The sequence below is a fragment of the Phodopus roborovskii genome, unplaced genomic scaffold (assembly GCF_943737965.1).
Source record: "Phodopus roborovskii unplaced genomic scaffold, PHOROB, whole genome shotgun sequence".
NCBI classification, from domain to species: Eukaryota; Metazoa; Chordata; class Mammalia; order Rodentia; family Cricetidae; genus Phodopus; species Phodopus roborovskii.
In genome coordinates this window covers 34,760,745-34,788,284 of record NW_026126525.1, presented here as the reverse complement: position 1 = coordinate 34,788,284, position 27,540 = coordinate 34,760,745, and the positions used below count along the sequence as shown (strand labels likewise).

The window sequence follows — 27,540 nt, the reverse complement described above, 5'->3', positions numbered from 1 at the left end:
TTTGAGGTGCTGCTGGTCAGGTCACCCCTCACCAGTTACCATTTGAGTTTCTGAGGGTGGAATGGGAGAACTTAGAACAAGACACACCATGGAAACATGACACTTACTTTTCCTGTATGCATCTGACAGTACTAGCTTTCTTTGAGGATTAAGCTGTTTCTTTACCTTATTCTGGTTTGAGTAAGAATGGCCCCTACAGGCTAATGTATTTGAATGCTTAGTCGTCATCAGGGATTGGTATTACTTGAGAAGGTTTAGGAGGTATGGCCTTGTCAATGGGAAGTATGTCACTGGGGCTGGAATTTGAGCTTTCAAAGCCCAGGTCAGGTCCGGTGGCTCTCTTTCTCCCTGATGCCTGTGAATCTGGATAGGACTCTATGGATCTTTTCAAGAATTATGTCTGTCTGTGTGCCATCATGCTTCCCACCATGATAACAGACTAAACCCCTGAAACTATAAGCCAGCCCCAATTAAATGCTTTGTTTTATAAGAGTTACAGTGGTCATAGTGTCTCCTCACAGCAATAGGGCAATAACTAAGGTATTCATATAGCCACCAAGGAATAAAGCAACTTGAATACCTGTAGAGAGGATGGGTATATCTGAAAGACAGAAGACAGCAACAGGAGAAAGGTTCAGATGAAAGTATATTACTTTGTGTATTTGCTGGCCTCATTCTTTGTTTTGATCCTGAATTTATTTTGCTACCTCAACATAAAAGATTCCTAAAAAGGAATTATTCTTGATACTTAAACTGTACAGTTTACCTACTGGTTATTTATTGAGTGAACTGGTGGGTTTGCTAGGCTTATTTACAGAAACATGGAGATGATTGCTCACAGGAATGCATGTAATTCTAAGACAGCTGCATCTCTGAGAAGTTCCACTCCATCATAGGTCACAACCTACTTGACTATATCACCGAGCCCTGACTTCGGTTAACTTTCCACCTACTCAAGCACCCTCTGAGACCACATGTATGAAGGGCAGCAGGGTATGGATGGTAGAACCCCAGGTGGGTGCTTGTGACCCTCCCTCCCCTGCATTTTCTGGGGAGAGTCAACAAGCCCATTAAGGTGACCTAAAATGTCTTCTTTAAAGAACATACAATCTATTCCCTCTTCAAACCATCACAGCATAATTAGGAACCTCCAGGAATCAGCTTTAAATTTCTGACTATCCTGCATTAGCTTAGGTTTATCACATTTTCCCCCTCTGGTTTTGTTTTTGTTGTTTTTTTTTTCTTTCTTTAGTAAAAACGGGTTTCTTGGGACTGGAGAGAGGACTCAGAGGTTAAGAGCACTTGTTGCTCTTGCAGATGACCCGGGTTATATTCCAAGCACCAACAAGGTGGCTTATAACTATCTATAATTTTAGTTCCAGAAATTCTACTGTTGGGTACATAATGTGGTGTACATATATACATGCAAGAAAAACACACATACACATAAAATAAAAACATATAAAGGTAAAAAGAAGCAAATTTCTTGCCTTTCACATACTAATATCAAGCTCTCTTTTTAACCTCTTTGTGGAAAATGTAATACAAAGAGTTCTAGGCAACAGAGAAGGAGGTTTGAGACAATTTAATGATAAGGTCAATTCTAGAATCTAAAGACACTGACCCATGGTTAAGTCTAGCTGGTTTAAAACCTCAGAATAGGTACCCATCCAGGGAGAGAGAGAAGCTACACACTGTTTGCCACTTAATAGAGTTTACCTCAAAGAGTTTCCACAATCGCTTTTTCCTTATATTACCCCAGGGTCAAGAATTAAATCCTACACCAAACTGTGGTGTGGAGACTAGCATCTGTCATGACACAGAGAGAGGGACATGCAATAAAATCAGGGCAGTCTTCTTCAGGCCTGGAATCAATCAGAATTAGAGCCACGGAGAATCCTGAGTTGGAGGATTCTAGTCTTGACAAATCCTATGACACAAGATGCTGTTTACAAAGACTCAACAGCAACACCTTCTCTGTGGGCAGATCAACAGTCCATAGGCAACATACAATGCCAGATGGTGAAAACTGAGCTTAAATTTCAGCCACAATCAACTGTACTCTTTTCATATAACATCGGTGATGAACCTGAACAACATACATGTGGTTACATTCAAATGATATTTTAATCTTTAAATACTTACCTTTTCTGTTATAGTATAAAGAACAGTGGAAATTTAAAATGCTATTTAGCAAGTATGAGCTTTAAACATTAAAATAACTATCATATACATTATCAAGCTTTGACATTCAACTGTTTCTGTGTATTGAAATATGTAAAATCATATCTGACCTGGAAATACTTCTGACATGGATCTCAGGGTATCAGCAATGGTGCAGGAAACAGGTTATAATTTGCAATCTAAAATTGAAAACAAAATGTTGGGAGGTTACAACCTCAAATAACAAAGTATAAAAGGAAACAGGCACAGAACTAAAAATCCTTCCAAATATGGTTCAAAGTTTAAAAAATTGGTAATTATGTGATTATGTGTAAATGTTTGCTGACTTATAACTGCTCATACAACTTTTCACTTGAATTTGCCACAGAACCAACCACATTTTCCACATTAAGATCTCTGCCCATTCCAGGCATGCCTGTCTGTCTGTCTGAAGCTTCCAATGTTTTTTTCTTGTCAAACATACACAAAGCAGAAGGCACTAAGGAGAAAAATAAAAATCTAGTGAACTTTGCCTTTTAAAAATTAAAACCTGCTGGGCATTGGTGGCACATGCCTTTAATCCCAGCACTCGGGAGGCAGAGGCAGGAGGATCTCTGTGAGTTTGAGGCCAGCCTGGTCTACAGAGCGAGTTCGAGGACAGCTTCCAAAGCAATACAGAGAAACCCTGTCTTGAACCACCCCCTCTCCCCAAATTAAAACCTGACTGTAAGAAAAAAAAAAAAAAAGTGGTAAAAATCATGATAATTAAAATCAAAGCAAAGCAAAACAAACAAACAAACAAAAAAAAACCTGGAAAACAATTACCATTAGAAGAGGGTTACCTATAGAAAGGGCTACTTGGAATCATTAAGAAAAAATATGAACAAGTCATCAGAAAATGGAGCAAAGGATGGAGTACTGTCCACAAAACATAAAAACAGTCCAAAGGAACCAAATGGCAACCTGAAGGGACAGTGGCTCTGCTTTTTGAGACTATAAAGACTGAGAAGCTAGATGATGCCAGAAGCAAGGCAAGGGCATGGGAAAGAAGAAATGTCAACCTTCCTGGCAGGATTAAAAGTCATCAAACTTTTTGGATGGCTACTTACAAACATCTGAGGAAATTTTCCATGGGTGGGCCCCTACTGCTGGGCAAGTCCACTTCGAAGAATGTATCTAGTAGGTAATCTCATAAGGATTCTACTGTTCAATGGCCACGAAAACCCAGTAATGACCACACTGTTCTTGGATAAGCAGCTGGCTCATTGAGAGGCATTTACACCTCAGTAGAGCAACGTGATGCCAATAGGGGAGATGTGGTGGATAAGAAAAGCACATTAAGATCTATCACTGAGAAACGAGTGTTATGCACACCAGAGCATGGTATAACCAACTAGAAGTTTTCTTTCTTCCTTTCTTCCTTCCTTTCTTCCTTCCTTCCTTTCTTTTTCTATTTTTCACATTACAATGGGGGCAGGAAGAGGTTGCCCCCCACTATTGTTTTCCATCTTACTTTTTGAGACAGATTCTTATCTCTCAGTGAACACAGAGCTCAACAAGTAGCTAGACTGGCTGGCCAGTGAGCTGGCCTACATCTCTCCTTGACTCTACCCCATCTACTTCCGCCTCCCCACCAGCCAGCTTAAATGCCAGGATTACAGACATATGCAACCAAGTCCAGCTTTTATATGGGTACTAGGAGTTTCAACTCAGGCCCTCATGCTTGCACAGCAAGCACATTACCCATTGACCCATCTCCCCCAACCCCTAATTTGAGTAAAAACTTTTAAAGTATATATACTGAAGTAAACACACACACACACACACACACACACACACACACACACACACACACATCTTCATAGGGGATTTCCAAAATAGGGGCTGAGGAGATAGATCATTAAGTGAAGGACTAGCCAGTGAAGTACTTGCATGAGAATGTGCTTTGATACCCTAACCCCCACCACCACCACAAAAAAAGTTAGGCATGATGATGGTGTATGCTTTAAATCCCTGTACTGGGGAGGTAAAGAACCATGGCCAGCCACTCTAGCCCAATTAGTAAATCCCATTCCCTTAAGAGAACTTGCCTCATAAAACAAGATGCATAGTTTCTAAGGACTCATAAGGCTGACCATTAGTCAATATGGGCACCACATACACGGGCGCACGCGTACACACACACACACACAAACACACACACACACACACACACACACACACACACACACAAAGAGAAAAACAAAGATCTAGAAACAACAGGAAACTGCCTCTACCAGCTTAACTCTATCAACAGGATAACAGGATTTGTTTTCAGGGAGTCCACCATCAGGAATGTCACTCGGGATGATAACCCATTACACTGGGTTAAGAGTGGGATTGCACGATACATTTGTATAAAATACAAAAACAGGAAACACTTCTGTGTGTTAAGATGGGGTGCAGGGGCTGGGAGAGGAAGTAGCAAGAAAGTGACCCCAGGAATGCTGGTCAAGGTGATGAAGCACTGACAGAAGGAGAAATCCATCAAGCCGTGTCCTCCTGGGCTATGTCCTCATGTGCACATTTCTGTGTGCACGTTACACTTCCATGGAAAGTTACAAAAAATAGTCAAAGGCTGGAGGTTTTCAAAAGTATCCTTCACATCGGAAAAATTCTTATTTTCCAAGACTCTTGCATTCTAATCTAACCTTTTCCAAACTAGTAACCTTTAATGGGCATAACTTCCAACTTTATGATTCAGATAATGACCTGACACCTGGTCCACTGGCCTATAGTACTTTTCTAATTATTTTTTCACATGCTGTGGAACAGGCTCATTACTCCATTATAATTGAAGGGGTGGGTTTGTTTGGCTGAACTGAAACACCAGGAGATGCCTCCTCTGCACCCATTTGTCTCTGCGCTGTGCAGCTCAGCTCCTTAGCACTTTATTTCTTTGTCTTCAGTTTGCATTGCAAGACATGCACAGACAAAGACAAAGTGATAGAAGCAACTGGAAAATGAACACAGATAAAGCAACACAGGAAAGCAAGAAGAGACTGACTTGCATGAGGGTTTCCTGCATCCTTTTCTTGTACAGAATCCTGAAAATATTTCTGTCCCTTGACCTGAACAAAACTCCATCTTTACTATAGGTAAAAATCAGATATTTTTCTAGTCACTGCTTTAGTTACACCGCATCTGCTACATATTCCTGACTTGCCCTGTGACCACACATGATATAGTAGCTGTTTGCCCCATGTCATTAATTCTATTATTATGTATTACATATCTCCTACTTGTCCTGTACTGGTAACTAACTGTATATTATCTATTACACATTCCACATTTGCCTGTGCCATGCATTATGCAAATATCAGGGGATCCTCTACTGAACAAAAATACTTATTTCTCTCACAGAATACCAAGTCTAACAGAAAAAAAGAGTATAAAGTACTCAAGCCAGGAAAGGTATGTTCTGGAGGCAAAGAGCCCATCTCTGAGACATAATGAAGGAAGGATGTTAGACAGGACACCCAGGATAGTGAAGTTAAAGATGCACTATGAAGCAGGAACAGGACTTAGGTGAAGAATATTTAAATACCCAACCCTACTATCAACAAGACACACCCTGGCCTTAAAGCTGAAACAAAATAAACAAATCAATTATTTTTCCTTAGTAATATGGTGGTTTGAAAGAGAATGGTCCCCATACACTCATACATTTGAATACTTGGTCTCCGGTTGGTGGAACTGTTGGTGAAGGAGGTGCGGCCTTGCTGACGAAGGTGTGCTCCTGTGCGCAAACTCTGACCACTCAAAACCCACCCCGTTCCCAGTTTGCTCTCTCACTTTCTCTCTTTGCTTCAAGCTTGTGGATCAGATGCAAGCTCTCAGCCACTGCTCCAGTGTCATGCCTGCCCGCCTGTTGCCATGTTCCCTGCATGACAGACATGCCATGTGTAATATGGCAGAGTAGTTTTAAGAACAATCTACAGCTGTGTTGTACAACAGGGAAGCCGCTGGGAGCAACGTGGAGCTTTTCAACACTTAAAACATAACCAGTGTAAAACACAACCAGTGCAACTTAAGAAGTGAAGTTTCAACTTTATGAAACTGTAATTAATTTAGATATAATCTCAACAAGTTGATACATGGCCCTCAATGGAAAATAGTTATCAAGTTTGTGGCTTCATGTACAGATGAGTCTAGCTTTTCGAATACATCTTATAAAATCTAAACACAAACTGAGGACTCCTGATTAATGTTTTGTAGCTGAGTCCAGGGCTGTTGACTATAAAACACACTGAGTGGAAGGACCATTTCTGTCTCTCTGCTTCTGTTTTAAAGTTCAGTCACTTCATGACTTCCACAGCTAGCCACTGTAATTGTTAGTTTTCTGTTGCTATAATGAAATTCTTGAACATTTAACTTGTAAAAAAGAAAGGCTTGTTTTGCCTCAGTTTTGGAGGTTTTGATCTATAGTTGATTTGCCCTATGCTTTGGGGCCTATGGCGAGGCAGGACAGTAGGGCTGATGTGTGAGGTGGAGTAAAGCCACTCACTTTATGGCAAGGATGGAGCTAGTAAAGGAGAGAATGGAGTTCACAACCCACTTTGAGAACACAAAAATGAACGAACTGAAATCTCTCACTAAGATCTGTCTTCCAAGACACCCCTACCTCCCAACAGCACTATGGGCTGTTCACCAAGCCTTCAACATGTGGCCTTTAGGGAACATTCTAGATCAAAACTACAGCTGTAAAGATGTTCCCAAGAGAATGGAGGGCAGTAACCATAGGCATAACCTCTAAGAGTATAAGCTAAGCTCACTTTATAGGTCAGCCGCCTCTGTCTGACCCTGCAGCAGCACAGCTGAGGAGCACACTGCATGTGTCCACCTCTCTGCAGGGCATCCGATGCGTGTTCCATTCCCTTCAGATCCACACCCACGCCCCTTACCCCAAACCTCAGGAACTAAATGCTATAAAATCTCAAATGCATTCTAAAAACACTTCCCCAGTATAATCTTAGCGGACCCCACATCTCTCCCTGACCACGGCCTTGTAAGACATTAGAAGGAACCCTTTACTTTCTGGAAGTGAAATCACAGATAACGTAGTAACACACAAATGTAACAAAAAAGAAAATACAAAGTTGGGATGGATGCACGTCAAAGGACAGTTTATCAGGCACAAAGACACCAAGGGGACAATGAAGAGCAACCAGAGGCTTGTCTCGTCTACACACTGAATCATTGTTCTCGCCACTGCCATTCATGCAGACTGACAGAGCTGTGTAATTCTCTGTCAATTCAGACAGGATGACATGCGCTGTAGGCATTCACACTGACTTCACAGTGCTAATCGATCTTAGAAAAGTCCCCACATGATTCAGAACTATTACCTTTCATTTAGAAGCTTTTACCCCTGGAATCTCCAGTGCATATTAAGATGGAAAGCAATAACTTACATTTAGAACTTCTAGGCATGGGTAACTACAAATACACACTGGTTTACCTGAAAGAGTTTGTGGAAGTGCTTCTGAGTACCGACACAATGATCATTCCAGTTCTCTACACATCAGTAATGAAAACTGTGCAATGAGGTCAAACCACACCTTGGATTCTAACTTTGAAAACGAGTACCTCAGCCCTGAGTTCTAACTCGACACTTGAGTTCTTTATGATGAGAGCCAATGGCTCATGTCTGTTGGGGGTTCAAACATCTCCAACTGCATACTGTGACTACCGTCAACCCAACAGTTACTCTGAGGATCAAATGGGGGATCATTGGTTGCTTGCCTGCTTGCTTTAGTGCCTTGTACATTTTAGCGCACTCATAAATGACAAATGCTACTATTGTTGCCAATGTCTTATACATACATTATCTCTTTTAATCAGGCTGCAAGCTTTTTGAAAAAAAAAAAATCCAAGTGTTCTGGAGAGCTCTGTATACCCAATATAAGCACTCTATAAACTGGAGTGGGTCCACATCTTCTCCCTTCTTTCCTTGTCCTAGCCTAAGTTTTTATGAAAATGTTCACAAATAGTAAAGTGAGCTAAATTTTTAATGGAAAAAGAATCATCATTTCATCCTGTCAAGCAAGAAGAGATGGTCTGCCAAAAAAAAAAAAAAAAAAAAAAAAAAAAAAGTATCAATGTACAACAGAACTTGAAAATCTGCAAGCTTATGGTAGTTAAGAAATACTTTTAGACAATGTATGTATGACAATGCTGTCTACCTACTAATACATTACTGAGTTAATCTTCAGGGTTTTCATTATCTTCCCCTAAGAGTTTCATCTCTATTTCAAGGTCTATAAAATGGAGCAGCTCCACCAAACGACCAGGGTACCAGCACTCAGCACTCACGTGGCATTGACAGGACTCTTATATGTGTCAGGCCCTATGCCAAGTAAAGGCATTAGAAAGATAATCCTATTTCTTACTTCTCACAGACTTACACAAGAGGTCCTGCGACGATGTCAATACTACAGACTAAGAAGCAAACACACACAGATAGCCTGGCAGAGGTCATACCAAAGGAGGTCATGAGTTGTTACCATGACTTGTACCTGTTTTTACCCCTGAACACCAGGCTCCTGGCACTGCCACACTCACTAGGACTTTTTGCATGAAGATGGCTCCATCTGATTTAATTAATGCTACCAAATAATTCTTGCCACGTTTTTCAGGTTTGTTTGTTTTTGGAGTTGATGTCTAACATTTTCTAACACAGGAAAACAACTGCTGGCAAGCAAAACTCAAGTCCCCTTTCCTTGAAGTTCAGGAAAACAAAACAACACAACTGAAAGGAAGTACATAGATTTTTTTTTTTTTAAATCTGATTCTAAGGGTAGCTCCTAAAATCAGAAAACAAGCAAAATGTAACTTTAACCTACTTGTTTACTACAATACACAGGCTACTAGTGTGTGTTTAACTTTGTAATGTGCATGTAATGAATGGCACATAATAAGCATGTACATGCAGAATTTTATTCCAACTTTTTTTTTTAATTCTACGGGAAGAGAGCAAAGGTGCACACAATGAATTCACATATAATGCTGTGCTCTATAGAAACAGACGGATTTCTTATTCTGAGGGACATAAATCATAATTGGTAATACGACTTTTGCCATCTACATACTAGGCACATGACATATTTCCTAAGAATCACTGTTTATTGTAAACAGACCACTTAGTAACTTAAAAACAGCGAAAAATGCAGCTCTCCTAAGGAAAGTACGGAGACTGATTGTACCTCTGATTTTCATACTTTACACAAAATCCCTTAAGGATTCTAGCTCTTTATCTTCCTCATTTTGTCTTTTCCAAGAGAGAATTCAAAACCAATCTTAAGAACAGTATCAACAAAGAATGCTACCCACAGCCCAGGAAGAGGCTGCTGGCTCAAATGCCTCTCTGGGGAAAACGGCAACAGCTGGAAAAGAAATACTCAATACAGAACATTAAAGATAGGCTTCTTTACTGCACCAGAAAATTTTAAGACGAAGTGAAAGAATCACACTTCCTTCATTCATGTACCTGATCTCCACTTTTTGTATTTTCAAAGGCATTATACTTGTGGTTTACAAATAAGGGCAATGTTTAATGCTTCAAAGACATGCCAGTTCAAAATGCACTGTTGGGTGGCAATGGCCGACCAACTGCATTGACATACCTATCACCAGGTTCCTGTACCCTTGCCATCTGTTCACACTGTGCAGTCATTCTCCACTAGCTCTGTCCTCAGCTATGTGACTTGTTTTGGCTAACTGTCCAAATGGAGGACACAGGCACTTACTATAGACAAAGGCAGGCCCATTTTCAGCCCCCAGGATCTCTGCTACCTTCATGCATGCATAGGCTCGCTGGCCTGCTGGAAGCATGCTAGAGATTCTGGTAGGATGGCTGAGTCCTCTTGGTCAAGACCATATTACACCAGCCCAGTCTGGGCAAACAGGACATGTGGGGGTATGCTGCAAAGATGAGCAAGCCTGCATCACCGTGTGGCTGACTGACACATGGTGAGCAGGGTTGACTTCCTCAAAGACTCGCTGAATATATGAAGACGCTAGTGATTGTGTGAGCAACTGAAAGTTAAAAGGCTTTCAGTGACATTGTGAAGGAGAGAGACAGTGATACACTAATTACACCCATAGCAACCAAATAAGAGCTGCTGGGATTAAACCCAAGCTGATGTAGGAGAGAGATGAGGTTATGTGAAGCAACATTTTTTTTCTGAGATTCAAGCACCCCCCCCCCCCCCCCGCCCAAGGCTCCATGAAGCCAGACTGCATTAGCCTCTTCCACTGTGCTCACACACAAAATGCTGCTGTTACTACTATGCACAACAGAATACCCTGGGAGAGGAAATTCTGAGTGTTTATAGTAAGCGCATACAAAGGGCATGCCGTTCATCAGGCTAGCTGGAGGGAGATGCTGTCTCTGCCTCCCTAGCACTGGGATTCCAAGCACACAGTACAGTCCGCACAGGTCTTCATGTTTGGATAGCAAACACTTCATTGTGCTATCTCCCCCCTCCAAGTTATACTCTTCTTACGATAAAATAAAACATGACTAAGAAAACTGAACAAAAAAAAATATTCTAAAGAATTATTCTAAAGAAATGTTCTTAAAGAATTATTTCCCAGGTCACAGAAAAGATTCCACCAGCTACCCCAGGAGGCAACCCTCTCTTCAAAACTAAACTCTTGAATCAATGGTAATCATGGATTTGTACTTCATAGCCAAAACAGATTTAAAGCAGTTCTCAGTCACAAACCTCCAAATGGACATGAGCTCTAGCCTTTCCCCACTCCAAAAGTGGGTGGAGTCAGCTGATAGAGCTGCAAAAGGACCAGGTGTAGTTAAAGTTTGCTCATGTGGTCAAAAAAGACTAGAGATACACAGTGTAAGAGGTCCAGACCCAAAAACCTCTAAATAGCTTCCAGTGTGTTTTACAATGTGGGTAGGCTTGAAAAAGAGTATGGACAGTCATAAAATAATTTTAAAATAATAACGTCTTTAAAGAGAGAATAAAAGTAGTAATAATAATAATAATAATAATAATAATAATAATAATAATAATAATAATAAAGCCATGTAGAGATGGAAAATATACAGTGAGTCTGGATCCTATATGCTATTGTGCTGATTTTAAGTTTTTTGATTATTGAGAAGCAAAGGACAGCTACCAAGAGACCTGGAATTGAAAGAGGGACTGTGGAAACAGCCTAGATATTTTAAGAATACCTTAGCTTTAAAAAAGTCAAAAACTGTGTTTGTTAAATGAAAATCAAAAATGCTTTAAAGAAGTGCTGGTGGTTTTGATTTTGTTTCCACAGGAAAAAAGAGGCTGTGGATTTGCTCCAGTGGATTGGTTCCAGGTTGACATGGATCTGGTCTGATCAAGAGAGACCACCTGAAACTTGACAGGTGATAACTATCATCAGAGGTTATAACTGGTCTTCCCAAGACTTGGTCATTATCTAAAATTTTCTCTGGGACTCCTGGGGATGTCTTCGCCCACAGCCTGGACAGTCACCACCAGGAAGTGGTTTGGAGAGAACTGCACCTACATTCTCATGAGAAAAGGGGTATGGGTGGTCTTTGGTTATTTTGTGGCATATGGATGTTTGTTATAATTAATCTCAGAGATTTTTGCCTTGGCAGAGATTTTGGTATATGGATACAAATTCAAAGTCAATTTTGTTACACTGTATCTATGTTTTTGTTCTTGTTCAAAAGACTTTTGTATATTGATACAAATTTAAGGTAATTTTTGTTGCAACACACTGTATATATGTTCCTAATCTTATTTAAAGGATTTTTAAAATATTGATACTAACTTATTTTGTTTTGTTTCTTGTTTTTCAAGACAGGGTTTCTCCATATTGCTTTGGAATTCTGTCCTGGAACTCAATCTGTAGACCAGACTGGCCTCGAACTCACAGAGATCCACCTGCCTCTGCCTCCTGAGTGCTGGGATTAAAGGCGTGTGCCACTAACGCCTGGCTAATTTAAGGTAGTTTTTTCATATTGCATATATGTTTCTTCTCTTGTTTAAGGTATAGTATCTAGAAATGTGACATAAAAGTCTAGTTTTTAAAAGCTATTATAAACTATTTAGGATAATCAAAAAAAGTTCAATAGTCATTTTTTTAACAATCAAATTTATAGGTATGTTAGGTACGCTTTCTAGTTCATAACAGAGATATATTTTAGATCTTCAAACCACTCAAGACCTACAAAATGTGGCATTTAAAATGTTTTGTTAACTGAGGGCTTGTGACAATTAGACACATCTGATTCTGGCAGCACCAATTTACTTCAGAAATGATGGGTAACAAAGATACTCCTTATAGCTAAGGTTAGCCACTGAGCCAAAAAAAAAAAAAAAAAAAAAAAAAAAAGTTCTTGCCTCTGCCTGCTGACAATGTGTTGTGCAAACTGCACATGTTGGACCCACAGTAAAGTGACCACTAAACTTGGCCAGAACAAGGTAGAATGGTCCTTCAGGGTTCCTGCTTCACAGAAAAAACTGCCAGAACACAGAGGAAAATGACACAAAATGCCAATACAGGCAGGACAGTCTTTCAAATGTTCTGATTCATTTTAAAGTCTGCCAGATACTATGGGTCTGTAGACTGGAGATGGATGCCCCAACGTTGCAAAGGAACTTTGGGTGACTGTCCAGGCAATTAGATGTCTCTGTCATTTCTAGAGTTTATGGAAGCCATTTGCAATGCACTTTTTTGCTTACTTAAGTAATATATCTCTCTGGTGCCTTTGGTGGAGTTAAAGATTGGTATTCTTAGATATGATAGAAAGTAAGTTAGGTATAAAACTGGATTCACTAAGATAAGATACATAATGCATTATATCCTATGAATATGCTAACTACAAGTGGACACAATATTGTAAAGGTAATTTTACTTGATAACTGTTTACATTGTGTATAGTTTTACTATGTTAAAGTTAAAACCTTTCTTTTTGCTTAGACAAAAAGGGGGAAATGTGGTAGAATACTATTTTAAGGCGTGTGATTTTTGTTTAGGCTGCATTTGTTTAACTCTATGTTACTTTGCCTGTCTAAAGTACCTGGTGGTCCTAATAAAGAGCTGAACAGCCAATAATGAGGTAGGAGCAAGGAGATGGGGCTGGCAGCCAGCCACAGAATAAGAAGGAAAGTAGGACATACAAAAAATAAAAAAGATAAAAGCCTAGAGGGAAAAGGTAGAGGGGTTAATTTAAGAAAAGCTGGCTAGAAACAAGCCAATCTAAGGTCAGGCATTTGTAACTAAGAATAAGCCTTTATGTGTGATTTATTTGGGTGCTGGGCACCCCAGGAGAGCCATAAGACTAAAAAACAACCACCAACACCCAGGTTTGTTCTTTATAATAGGGAGCCATTTTTCTGGAAATCTCGGCACATGCTTTCTTTTCTTGGAGTACATTACATTTGCTTTTCTATTTCTCTTGGGCCTAAAGGGTTTTCTGTAAGGGGACTGGGTGGGAGAGCTATTTTGGGGAAAAGAAGGTAAGACAGGGTTCCTGAATATCTGTAAGGCAAAAGCAGAGGGGGACTGTTGGGGAGTTAGCAGCAGACAGGGAATAGAAGACAAGAGGAAAGGGATAAAATAGAACAAAGTATAAGAATACATATGTATAAAAATGTCATTATGAAACACAAAATGTATTTTATGCTAACTGAAAAATTAAAGATGGGGGGAAATACTGAAGCTTAAAGGATTAAGAAGGGATGGGTATAGGGTAGGGATGGGACAAGGGGAAGAGGAGAGAGTAATGAGTGGGTTAACCAAAACTAAGCATGTATGAAAAAGCCTTATGGAATTAGTAAGCCAACATCAAAAAGTAACTGTTTAAAAAAGGAGCTTAATGGAATTACCCTGCATGAGTTGACAACAACTCTCTTATAATATGCCAGTTATGAAATGAAAATTATATTGTAAGGCATGGGATATTTCCCTATGAATTATTAGTCATAAAGGCTCCAGATGTTCCACAACAATGCACACTATTGCTATTTCTCTGCATTATCAACCATAACTACGTGATAAGATGCACTTTGGCTAGAGGACATAGAGTAATCAATCTCAACCCCAAGAAACTTCTTCCCTCAAGGCAGCTTTCACAGCATCAGACAAGCTGCTGAGGGGAGAAAAGGCACCAATAATTTTACCCACAGACAGATCCTGCCAGGAAACATGTATCTGGTGTAATAGTGGCATGACTGCCATGGGATAACCAACAGCTTTCTGAATTTGAGGCCTGTTCCACAGGAGGGAATGCCATGCTTGATATTACAAATCTTAAATCAAAACTCCATGGCTGGGGAAGTCAGAGATCCTAGGATGTGGGCCCTACTATTGTTAGTTTGCTAAATGGTCATGCTGTCAAAGTGCCTTCTAAATATCTGTGTTTATAATCATAGACCAGGGCTGCTCTCAACTTTGGTCAGAGAGGCATCTTGTTTTGCAATGGGTAGCAATCAATGGAGAGATGCTCAACAGTCAAAGTGCTAAGAATAAGAGGCCGAGTGCTCAGCCCTAAATGGAACATCTCCATCACCCTTAACTGGGACTCCCAGGCCTCAGGGAACACAGGGAAGAGGAGGCGGGAAGAATATGAAAGACAGAAGTTGGGAAGGAGTACTGTGAAATGCTGTCTTCTGCACAGGATGGTTGTCTCATTCACTAATTCAAGCAGCAAGGGTTATTTGCCCAAGTCCTGTGTGAGATCTATAGAACCAAATCCTGACAGCTGGGGAGATGATCTGCAGGTCCCATCTTTCTCTGAGGAGTCACTGGCAGGGTACAGTTTCTCAGGAAGGGGAAATATTTCTTCATTTTTTTTTTTTTTATAACTTGTTTCAGTTGTATTAGTGTTTTGTATGCATGTGTATCTGTGTACCATGTTCATACCTGGTGTGCCTACTGAGGACAAAAGAAGGTGCTGGATCTCCTGGGACTGGAATTACAATAGGTTGTGAACAACCATAGAGGTGCTGGGTGAGAGTTGCCTTCCTACCCAGTGAGCCATCTCTCCAGCACTGAGAATCATTCTGTTTTTGAGGATGTAGCAAAGGTAGATTTTCCACACTCCAGTAGACAGGCCCATGCCTATGCCCATGTGGGCAGCACTAACTCAGATAAAATGGACTATTTAAAAAGAAAGACATGAAATGAAGTTCAGAGCGGGGTGGGTTGGAGTGGCTATTGGGTAATGGAAGGAGGGAAAGCAAGGTACATATGGTATTTCATTGTGTTGTGTGAAATTCATAAGAATTTTAAGTAGGTACCAAAAGGTTTCTGTTAAAACACCAAGAACAATTTGTCATTTTTTCTTTCTGTGTAGACTTGCCCAGAAGGGTGTCTCCTTCCTTCTGTACTCTATTAATTTTTCCAGAAATCTTGGGGTGGAAGGTTCCAACTTAATGCCCTAAAACACATGGTTTTCTCTTTAAATATGGCATTACATTTTTCTTCAAAAATGTTTTCTCAAACACAATCTTCTTCACCACTCCCTATGTAGTTTGCTCACTCTTACCTACATATTGGATCTTCTTTGCCTGTTACGGAATAATCTTTTTGTACACTGTGAAGATGTATCTTTGCCAACATGCCTTCTGATTGGTTTAATAAAAGAGATAACTGGCCAATAGCTAGGCAGGAGGTGTAGGCGGGACAGCAAGACACAGAGGATGCTGGGAGGAAGAAGGGTGGAGTATGGGGAGTCATGGGAGATGCAGCGAGAAGCAAGATGAACCCACCACGTTGAAAGAAGGTACCACCATGTGGCAGAGGGTAGATACAGGTTAATTTTAAAATGTAAGAGCTGGTTGGATACAAGCCTAAGCTATTGGCTGAGCAGTTGTAATTAATATTAAGTCTGTTGTGGTTATTTGGGAGCAACTGTCAGGACACAGATAAACTCCACCTACATTTGCTTGCTTCAGTATTTGTCAATTTTTCCAAATTTTTATTTCTTCATCTCATTTTGACTTTGAACTTTTTTTTCTTTTGTTCATGATTTCTCCAAGGGCAAGTTTTGTCAGTTACTTGATTTTTCTAAGAACCTGCCCCAGCACCGAACCCCACCCACACCCTTGACAGGTGACTCCTGGACTTGAAGTTCTTTAGGGACCAGGTTTGCTTTTGCCTCCTGTTAGTTTCTCTTAACAAAACCCACTATTCACTTGCCCACTCTGCCTTCAGTGCTGAGAATAAATAAGAAAAGTCTCCAGATAAATAAACACACACACTTTAAGTATAAAATCTCTTGATATAAATGTAATTATCTTACAGAGTTCTGGTAGAAATGGAAATCTCACCACGCACACATAATGTGAATAGATGATACAGGGAAGGGGAGTGGGCCTGGGTGTTTGGGACCCAATAAAGAAAAAGCTGTTTCTCTAGGATGGCTTCTCATCTTTTAGAGGGAAAGAAGAGAACTGAGGAGATGGCTGAGTATGTAAAGTGCTTGACACACAAGCATGAGGAGCCGAGTTCGGATCCCCAGGACAATCATAAAACCTGAGCACAGTATACCACAACACTGGGGTGTGGGGCAGGGAGTCAGATGGACCACTGAAAACTCAGGGGCCTGCCTAGCCAATAACTGAGCTCCAGATTTACTGAGAGAACCTGTCTCAAAAATGGGGGGGAGGTGCTCAAAAAAGATACACACATTGACCTTTGGCCTCCATATGTGTGTGACCCGCAAGTACACACACACACACACACACACACACGCACGCACGCACGCACGCACGCACACACGCACGCACGCACGCGCAAGCACGTACCTTAAAAGCATCCCTGGATTCCATGCTGATATTCTTGACTGAAACAATAGGACTTGGGATTCTTTAGGGTCCTGGACAAATGAATTTCATCCCAAGAGGGTGCTGCCTTCAAACATCACCACTTCTGCTCTGCTTACTAGGCCTGAGTTTCCAACCTCTTGTCAGAGTACAGAACCCGAGCAGTATGAAGTAACACATACTGCTGAGGGTCTTCCTGTGGGATGAACACATGCTCTCGATGCTTGCACAAATCCTACCGGGAAGGCACTCACATCTGGCTCACCTTATAGAGCAGGGTGCTGAGTCTTAGTGAGATGAAGGCTCAGCTGGGGTGAGGCATGGTGCAGGCCCCACCTGCAGAGCTAACCTCTCTGACCTTCTACTTCTGGGAGAACACAGTTGTATAACCACAGCACCCGGGACACGCTCCTCAGGCACCTCATACAGTTGTCTCCCAGACCCCTCCCTGGTCATCTCCAGGCTACTCCTATTAACCTCCACCTTCAGAGCCCTCTAGAATTTTCCTGGAGTTTCTTTTCTTTTTGGGGTGGGGGTGGGGAGTGGAGAGTGTCTCACTGTGTAGCCATGGCAGGCCTAGAACAAGCTACATAGACCAGACTAGCCTCAAACTCTGAAATCCACCTGCCTCTGCCTCCTGAGTACTGGGACTAAAGGTGTGTGCCACCACGTCTGGTTTTCCCAAAGCTCTATCATTTCTTTCTCCATGAAAACCAAATTGGTTTTCATTTTCAAAACTGGCAGTGAGGCCGGGCATTGGTGGTGCACGCCTTTAAGCCCAGCACTTGGGAGGCAGAGGCAGGCAGATCTCAGTGAGTTCGAGGCCAGCCTGGTCTACAGAGTGAGTTCCAAGACAGGCTCCAAAGTGATGCAGAGAAACCCTGTCTTGAAAATAAACAAAATTGGCAGTGAAACTGCAGCACACTAAACTACTGAACCAATCCTGATGGTTCCATTCACTGGTGTAGAAGATATCTGGGATTTTCATAAGGACAGTGATGCCTATGGCCATACTACCCTAAATACCCCCGATCTCATCTGAGTTCTGAAGCTAAGCAGGGTCAGACCTGGTCAGTACTTGGATGAGAGATAATGATCTCTAAAGCCTGTTATCACACATGGACTAATTTATTAAGCATCATGTTAAGGCTTTCTATACATGTACGGCATATACTTTCCTAACTACCTCAGGAAGAAAACACTCTCATCCCATCTTAGAGACGAGGTTGCATCTATAAAAGTAAAAGCTAAACATTAGGAGATGCTGAAACTATCTTGTCTCAAACTTGCCTAAACCAGTTATCATTTACTTTGCATGGTTACTATGTGGGAATGGGATAAACACAACATATAAAGCTATGAAAGACAATGCTTAGATTCCCCCTCAGCTCATTCCCAGGTACAATTCATCGAGAAGAATTTTATCAAGAAGACAGTAAAATGAGGGAATGCTTGGTGTCATCTCATTTATCTGTCATACATCTGTTCTGAGGTAAATGTCCCTGTGGTGGTTTGAAAGAAATGGCTCCCATGGGCCCACAGGGAGCAGGGACATTGCTGAAGGAAGTATGTCACCACGGGGGCCAGGCTTTGATGTTTCAAACCCTCAAGCTGGGCCCAGGGTCACTCTCTCTTCCTGCTTCTTGCCAATCCAGATGAAGACTCTCCTTCTCCAGCACCATGTCTACCTGCATGCCACCATGCTTCCAACCATGATGATAGGGAACTAAATCTCTTATATTATAAGCCAGCCCCAATTAAATGCTTTCCTAAAGAGTTTCCATGGTCATGGTATCTCTTTACAGAAAGAGAACACTGAGACAGTCCCCATCCTCATCATACACTTGAGAGATAAGGAACGACCCTGTGTCAGGCATTCTATTGGTGACAGAAGAGGACCAAACCCCACACTGCAAACTGCTTTTGCAGAGGCTTTTAAGAGTTGAAAACAGGATAGTTGTTCCATGTTCCCCATGTAGCTGAGCCCAGTATAGTGTGCAGTTGTGTTAGTTCTATGGTGCTTGTGGAACTTGCCAACACTATCTTTTCCTACAAAATCAAGACTGATATATTTAGAAATAGCTATGTACATACATATGCATATATGTATATAACCACAATTAATGGAAAAAGAGGTCATGATTAGAAAGAGAGCAAGGAGGGGTATATGGGAGAGTTTGGAGGAGAAAATGAAAGGGAAAATAGTTTAAGTGCATTCTAATCATAAAAAAGAAAAGAAAGACAAAACAAAACAAAAAAACCAAAAAAAAAAAAGAAGAAGAAAAAGAAGGAGGAAGAGGGTATAGAGGGTAAACCCAACTTTTTTTTTTTTTTTTTTTTTTTTTAAATGAATGTCAAAATCCTTCTAGGACTCAAATGACAAGACTATGACTAAAAGTAGGATTTTTATTAGATGTTCAAAGTCCTTTTCTCTTTACAATGCATCTCCCCATGACTTACTAGCAGACAATTTTCATTTCCCACCCTATCTCCATGAAGCATGTCACTGACCATTCCTACCTTCCATATCTGCATGAGACATGGAAAGTCTAACATGATAAAGAAGAAAATCCAATTATTTCCCTTACCCCACCTGAGCAATTGAGCATCCCAAGATAATTTTTTTCCCCCATAAACATACAGAGCCTGAAATTTCTCTAGGTCACCAGCTTGGAACCTAGCCACAATACATTTTGGATAGAGGGAGAAAATTTAATAACACCATTACCCTGAAATCCAATAAAGCTTGTTGGAGCTCCACATTTTCAAGAAATCAGACTATTTATGCTATTATCCCAAGTGTAGCTATCGTTTCCGCCACAGCCATAAACACAGGCAATGTACTTCACCAGAAAGTGAAACGGTCATATATAAAAAAAAAAAAAAAAAAAGCCCTAAGAAGATACTGCCCATGAACAGTAACTTGAGTAACTTGGAGGGACTTGCTACAGAGAGTTCAGACATATAAGTTAATTTATTCTGAAAATTAAATTTTACTAAGTCCCCAGCTCATCACTCCCAGCTGTGAACATTTTTCAATACAAGGAATGAAACTCTCCTTTCAGAGGTTGTTTTCAAGCAGGCTAAAGGTCATCTTGAAGATCACGGACATTATGGATCCATCACAGCACACAGGAAAAGGCTCATAATAGCTTTCAATTTATTCCATCTAACATTGTTTGGTTTTAGGTATCAGAACACCTATCTAGGAATCGATTCAACAAATAAGGAGCTGGAATGCTCAGGGCTACTGGTGATGGCTAAATAGCAACAATGTGTGTCAAGGCAGCCACTTCTGTATGGCTCTTTATCTTTCCTTTATCCTTGTCTCCCTCATAGTGACAGGATGGCTGCTCTTAGTCACATCATCAGCTTCCAAGGGAAAAGTGACATTGATAGACTAATTTGTCATGTTTTATCAGGATGCTAAGCACTTGGCCTGAAACCTCACCCTTACCCCAGTGGACAGTTCTAGGGTCTTAATGGTTAGAAAGAAGTCATATAGCTATGTTCACTACTGGAAATTCTGGGAAATGGGGCCTTGGGATCCTTATGTTGTCTTAGACTATCTAATGCTAGGCTCACAACTATGCCACTCCCAATTCAGTCAAGTGTATGTTGGAAAATGGAAAGGGTCATGTAACTATTCTTTCTCTGCCCCACCAGCTCCCAAATGATGACCCAGAGTTCTTATTAATTAAGAAAGCTTGGCTTATAGCTTAAGCCTGATCCTAACTAGCACCTATAACATAAATTAACCCGTTTCTATTAATCTATGTTCTACCACGTGGCACTACCTCTCTTCCATCTTGCACCTCCTACTTCCTCTCCATGTCTCCTGGCATCTCTGTTACACATGCCTAGGTTTCTCCTCCTCTTCCTTTCTCACAACAGAAATTCTGCCTATACCTCCTGCCTAGCTATTGGCCGAGCTTTCCTGATTAAGAAGTTTCTGTGTCATTATGTGGGAGCGGGTAGGATAGAGAAAGACTTGTTGCAGGGTTATAGGCACTGAGTAAGCTACTTGCTATGTTCTTGTTTTGAGGTTCTGTTCTGGGAGTAAGAGAAGTTTCCAACAAAGAAGGTACTCATAGTATTTCTAGGTATCGTATCAAAACACCTACTACATAGAAAATTACATTTCATGGGCATCACTGTCAAGAAGAAGAGGAAGAGGGATGAGTTAAATCTGTGAGCATACATATTCTGGTTTTCCTCTGCTTACACCCACAGACATAAACTGGTAATCAAATGGCTAGCAGGGGTGTGAATGAAATCTTGCTGCTGTGAACCCAGATACAACCTGAGCACTGAGAACTCTGCTAAGGGCCAGACTCCTCACTCTCCCAGTAAGGGCCTGTGAGCTGCAATGCAGATGCCTAGGATGTTAGGCAGGGAAGTCTCTTCCTAAAGGTGCTGCCCCCTACAGGCGCTGTTTGGTTCTCATCCCCCTCCTGCCCCTGCCTGATCACATGGGGCACACCCAGTTAGCATGCTGCACCTCTCATCAGATCAGGCCTCATGCCTTCTTCACCTCCGGTGCCTTCTCACTCACTTCTCTCTGGAAACAATCAGCAGTCCTAAGTGAGATCCTTGAGTCCCAGGATTCAGCTCAGGCACCATTTCCATCGTCACCCACCGCCCACTAGGCACGCTCTGTTCTGGCCCCACCCCACGCCCTGAACACACTACACACAATTCCTTCAGTTGAAACGAAGCCACAGTTCTTCTCAGGCTAGGCTTTTTACCATGCTCTGATCTCTCATTAAAATCATTCAGTGAGATCAACATGGTCTCCCAGTGTTATGGGGGTGCAGTACCCCTCTATCTAATTGTGTCACACTTTGGACCAGAAATTCAAAAAGCTTTTCTGCTGGAGTCTGCTTCATGTCCACTCTCCATCACTGGAGGCCTTCTCTATCCTAATTTCTCCAGCTCCAGCATCAACATCAGGCCCACTCTTACCATCCAGGATTTGCTAGATGTACTTCACCACCAATTTTTCCAGTGACACTGTCTCCATGAATGGGTTGTCTTAAATTATTGTTTTTGTGGCTTTAAAAAATTTTTGACCAAGTCATTTAAGGGAGGAGGACTTATTTTGGCTTCAAGTTTGAGGAATACAAACACCTCCGTGGCAGTGGGAATGAGCAGCGGGAATTCCTCATCTCCTCGCATCTCAGTGGAATAGGGAGCAGAGATGGGATAACATCACCTTACCAGATCCTGACCTTGGTACATCTGCCCCTTCCAACTTCCCACTCCTCTCCCACCTACAGGAGGTAGCACACTGTGGTTCACAACTGACACTGTAGAGCTACATTCAAATTTGATCTCCATGACTTCCTATACAGCCTTAAACAACAATGTTTCTTGTTCAATAACATGTTTATTGTCTCTGTGCCTCAGTTTCTTCATGTGACATTGAGGGATGATAGTAGTAATTATGACACAAGATGAAAACAATATATACACGAAGAACTGTGAGCTGTTTCTATGTATTAGACTCTTTGTATTAGAACACACTCTGTTCTTACCAGGGCATATGCCCCGCTGGCCCTTTCCCATCTGATCCAGTGAATCAGGTCCCTCCATAACACTCTATACTCCCTGTGACCTTCAAGACCATTCATGGCACCCAGATTCCCATGTCCAATCTGCCAGCTACATGACCTGAACTTCATTCCCTTCCACAATAGTACATTCCATTAGAGGGAGCTGTCCTATTCTCCTTATTGACCCATCTCTCCTCTAAGCTGATATGAGCCATAATTTGATTACAAATCGTGTAATTATGGTCACCACTGGTCCCAGGTACCATAGTAAACTCACTATGGGGTAAACATATAACTCTTCCCAAACTCCCAGCGATGTCAGGACAGCCCTGGACTCTGGCAGGTTGACTCTACCCTGTGATCTAAGCTCCGCTTTACTCAAGCAGAAAGCTTCTATCTTCTGATGTCCCCAGACAATAGGAAATAGTCTTCAGTTCTGCCACGCTCCTGAAGCAGGACGGGATGGTTAGCCAGTCTGTCCATTTGTCTGGCATCAAGTTCCAGATGAGCAGCATGAAACCTGAGCTCTCTGGGGACTCACCCTGCACCCTGGGCGCAGGGGACCAAGTTATCAGATGGCAGAAAGGAAGGATTCAAGGGGGAAACAAGTGAAAATCTGTGGCTTTCACTTTCCATAACCGAGGGAACATTGACTAGAACCCAGACATTCTGCAGAATCTGCAGAATAATTGCTAGTATGTGCTCATGACACTTCACATGTATCCACACAGAAAAGCCTAGCAGTGTAGAAGCTAGCCACAAGCTGACCTATCTGGTAACTCTGAATTAAACCCTTTCAGAATTCCATCAGTTTTATTTTGCAAGGATTTCCATAGCTTTCATTTGACTCATCAGGTTCACTCCCTTCAAAGTGATTCTAGGTTTACATAAATGGGCCAGGAAACTTGGAGAAACTACTCTTCTGGCTTCAGAACTTCCCCATACAGCTACTCGCTTTTCTGTTTCCTTTTCCAAGGGCTATGCTCCGGGGATGGGGGCTTTGGATTGGTTTGTTGTTTGATAAAGGTGTCACTTGTAGCCCAAGCTGGACTTGAACTCAAAACAAGGACTCAGGACACAGGTTCCCTCAGCTATCCAGAGAAGCAAAAGGGAAGGCACACACAGTTCCCTTCATAGATGGCATTCCAAACTCTTCTGCCCCAGAATAGGTAACAAGCAGGTGCCTTGCCAGTTCCTGCTATTAAAGTCTTGCTATGGGGCCTTTTAACTTTGCTCTCTGTTACTCCAGAGCACCCAGGTGGGAGGGATGTTTGCTGACCATACCAAAGTAATATTCCAATCCAGGTACGAACCCAACCATCAGGGTGCGGAAGCAGGGCAATCATGAGCTTCAGGCCAGCTTGGGCTATATAACAAGACCTTGCCTGAAAAATACATACATACATACATACATACATAGGTATGTACATATATATGCATGTACATTAAGCTTTGCTTAGAGGAGAAGACAGAGGATGTTTGAAACAAAAATAAAACAGAAGTTAATGTACAAGGAAGATATTTTAATGCACTGTCAAAGTTTACTTGTCTCTTCAGAGAAAGATAAATATATAAAGCAGCCTTTCCTTCCTATCTCTAATATTAATATTAGTATTAAGTCACTGGAAAAATGAATCATGGTCCAGTATTAATGAGTCCCTAAAAATAAAGGTAGTGGGCAATCTAGAGTGGAGTACACAGACTCTGTGACCTGGCCAAGAGGTGTGTCCTGAGGGATGAGTTGACCATCACAAGCCTGCACTCCACCACAGGGAGGCAGGGGTGACTTGCAGGCATAGAAGCTCCATAGATAGCTAGGCAAACACCTTCAGACTGAGTTAATATTTACTTGTCACTCACTATATTTAAAGTTGTGTGGAAATCTGGGATTGCAATCTGATGCCTCAGAGGTCTTAAAGTCTTTCATCAGAGTAGAGTGATAAAGTTTCCAGTCATTATGGTGAGTGGAGACCACCAGGAAGGGCTGTGATACTTCACAGAAATGGACAAAATAAATAGGATACTTTAAATAGGATACCATTTGTTAAAAAGCAAAGACTACACACATGTAAAAAGCCTGGCAGCTAAGAGTCTTATGACTCACAAAGAAGAAAGTGTCACACATCAGCAAAAGGAAATCAAGCTCTCCAAACTAAAGCCACAGGTCTAGAGGTAGGGAGTCAGGTGACATGAGGTTCCCAGGCCAAACAGTAGGTGCCCTGACACCATGGGACCAGACATAATGACCCAACAGGCACCAAGATGTCATGAGGGCAATGGGGAAACTGTCCTGTCTGCACACTGGTGCTCATGTGTGATTGACATCAAATAACCCCACAGATGCATCCCTTGACAATCAGGGGTTAACAAGAAGTAAGAAACCAGTGAGGCATAGCCAATGCATGCAGCAAGTTTAACTAGAAATAGTATAGCCAGTCTCCAAAAAAGTTAGAAATACACTGAAATAATTAGAAAAAAGCAAAAATGGACTTGTATATAACGATGACAGTGAGTATGAAAAGAAACAACAAAAATCTACAGAATATCCTGAAAGTACAGATAGAAAAGAAGATAAATATGTATTTAATTAAAATGAACAAGTAAATGGATCTTAAGACCAACATACAAAAATCATTGTTTCCAAATACAGTAATAAATAAATTAAAATTGTGTGTGTATGTGTGTGTGTGTGTGTGTGCGCGCGCACGCGCATGTGTGTATGTATGTGTGAATAAAGTGCAAGCTTAAGGACGGAGTTTGATTCTCAGTATCCATATAAAAATCAGCACATACCTATGACCCCAGCCTTGGGAGTCAGGAGGAGATGCCATTAGATGCAGAGAAGCAGGATGGGAAGTACATAGATAAGGTAAATGGGCCTCAGGTAGCATATAGATTAATAGAAGTGGGTTAATTTAAAAGCTATAAGAGCTAGCTAAAAAACAAGCCTAAGCTATCAGCTGAGCATTTATAATTAATATTAAGTCTCTGGGTGGTTATTTGGGAGCAGTTGACAGGACAGAGCTCATCAGCCTACTCTGCCTACACCTAGCTGAATCAGCAAGCCCCAATTTCCAGAAGAGTCTACCTCAAAAAATGCAGCTGGCTGCTGAGGAAATGATGCCTGAGGATGACCAGTTGCCTCCATGCATTTATATATGTGTGCATGTATACCACACACATACACACACACACACATACACACACACACACACACACACACACACACACACTATACCTACCTGTACACACACCAAAAAAAAAAAAAAAAAAAAAATTTTAAAAAGTGAAAGTCTCCTATCATTTACAGTAGCATCAAAATATTTCGGAATTTTTTGTTGATAGGAGTGGAAGCTGTATACACTGCAAACTCTAAGATATCAGTGAAAGAAAACCAAAATAAATAGAAAATGAATTTCTGCCTGGAAGAAAATACCAGTTAAATAGTTCCCAAATGATCTAGAAAGAAAACGCATTCCCCACAAAGTCCATAGGCTTCTCTGCAGAAACTGCCAAATTGGTCCTCAAAGGAGAAGTCTCTTCAACAAATACCAACAGTAAACTTAGATGACAACACTGGCTTACACACAAAACTCTGATTAATCAAACAGAAGAGCTAAAAATACAAAAATTTGAGGAAAAAAAGAAATACATGCGTAAACCTCCAATAGTTTGGTCATCATATTAAAACTTAATAGCAACCACATGGTAGGGGTTAGGGGAGACAAATAAGTGGCACATCACCAAAATTCAAAGCTGTTGTGCATAGAAGGACATCTCACAGGAATAAAAGAATTTACAGGAAGCTAGCGGCCGAGGAGAGTCTGCTATCTAGCAAAAAGAATCCACAGGACAAAGCAAAAGACAAGTAACCAAGTCTGCAAAGAACTAAGGCTTTGAGTATTTCTCTAAAATGAGCACCAAAAAAAAAAAAAAAAAAAAAAAAAAAAAAAAGATGCCCAACAGCATTGTTATTAGGGAAATGCAAATAATGCCTACAATTATTAATAAATGAGACTTGGTAGGGTGATTTTAAACAAAATACACATAGTGACAAGTTGGGAGGAACGTGAAGAAACAGGAACCCATAGACTAGCATGATGAAAAACAGGATTGAATTATTCTCTGAAACTCTTAAGCAGCTCCTCCAAACATCAAGTAGAACAAACCAGCAATTACACTCTCAGATAAAGCCCAAGAGAAGTTAAAACACATGTTATATGAAGACATACATAGAAAATTTCACAGTTACATTATTCATTGTGACAAAAAGTAGGAATAAATGCCCACGACAAATGAATGGGTAACAAGCGTGGCATGTCTATTAACAATAAATGCTATTTAGCAATAACAAAGAACGATGTACAACATGGATGACTGTTGAAAATACTAGGCTACATAACAAAAGTTCATAGACATAATTTCATTCATATAAAATGTTCATATAGGCAAATGCACTGAGACAAAACAGATCTGTGATCGATTAGAAGGAAGGGAAGAATATGAATGAAAGCTAATGGTGGGCCCATGATTTCTCTTAGAGTAAAAATTACCCAACAATACCATAGTAGTGTTGGTCCCACAACTTTGTAAGTATATTAAACACCTCTAAACTTTATATTTTAAGAGGCTGAATAATATGTGAATGAATAATATCCTGTGAAGGGTGTATCTTCAATAATATACTAGAATAAATCAAAGGGAGAATTTATGGCCCAAAAGATAGCTTGGTCAGTGACTATACTCACTCAGCTAGCACAGAGTTAGCTCTAAAAGGAGGTGGAGACGTCAGCAAAACAATGTTTTAGGGTCTCATATTTTCTTTCACTGTATGTTTGTCTCGTCATCCTATGAAGTAATGAAAATCTAAACCTTCCAGCTAGTATAACTGCACCAATTTGTTTGGGGGATAGGACTCCATGCTTCTTCTGGGTATGTGTGTACACAAGACACTCACATGGGTTTGTGTATATAAGTTCCTAGAAATA

The 27,540-nt window shown here is 41.0% G+C and overlaps 1 protein-coding gene across 7 annotated transcripts in view; it reads right to left on the bottom strand.

Annotated features, from left to right (window-relative positions):
* Apbb2 (amyloid beta precursor protein binding family B member 2) overlaps window positions 1-27,540 on the bottom strand; it is a 305,019-nt gene that overhangs the window by 145,881 nt on the left and 131,598 nt on the right. For all 7 annotated transcript variants that reach the window (XM_051198467.1, XM_051198470.1, XM_051198471.1 and 4 more), the window contains one exon: window positions 2,295-2,363. In XM_051198467.1, the coding sequence (XP_051054424.1) occupies window positions 2,295-2,313 (19 nt within the window). In that variant the 5' untranslated portion in view covers window positions 2,314-2,363. The remainder of the gene's footprint in view (window positions 1-2,294; window positions 2,364-27,540) is intronic.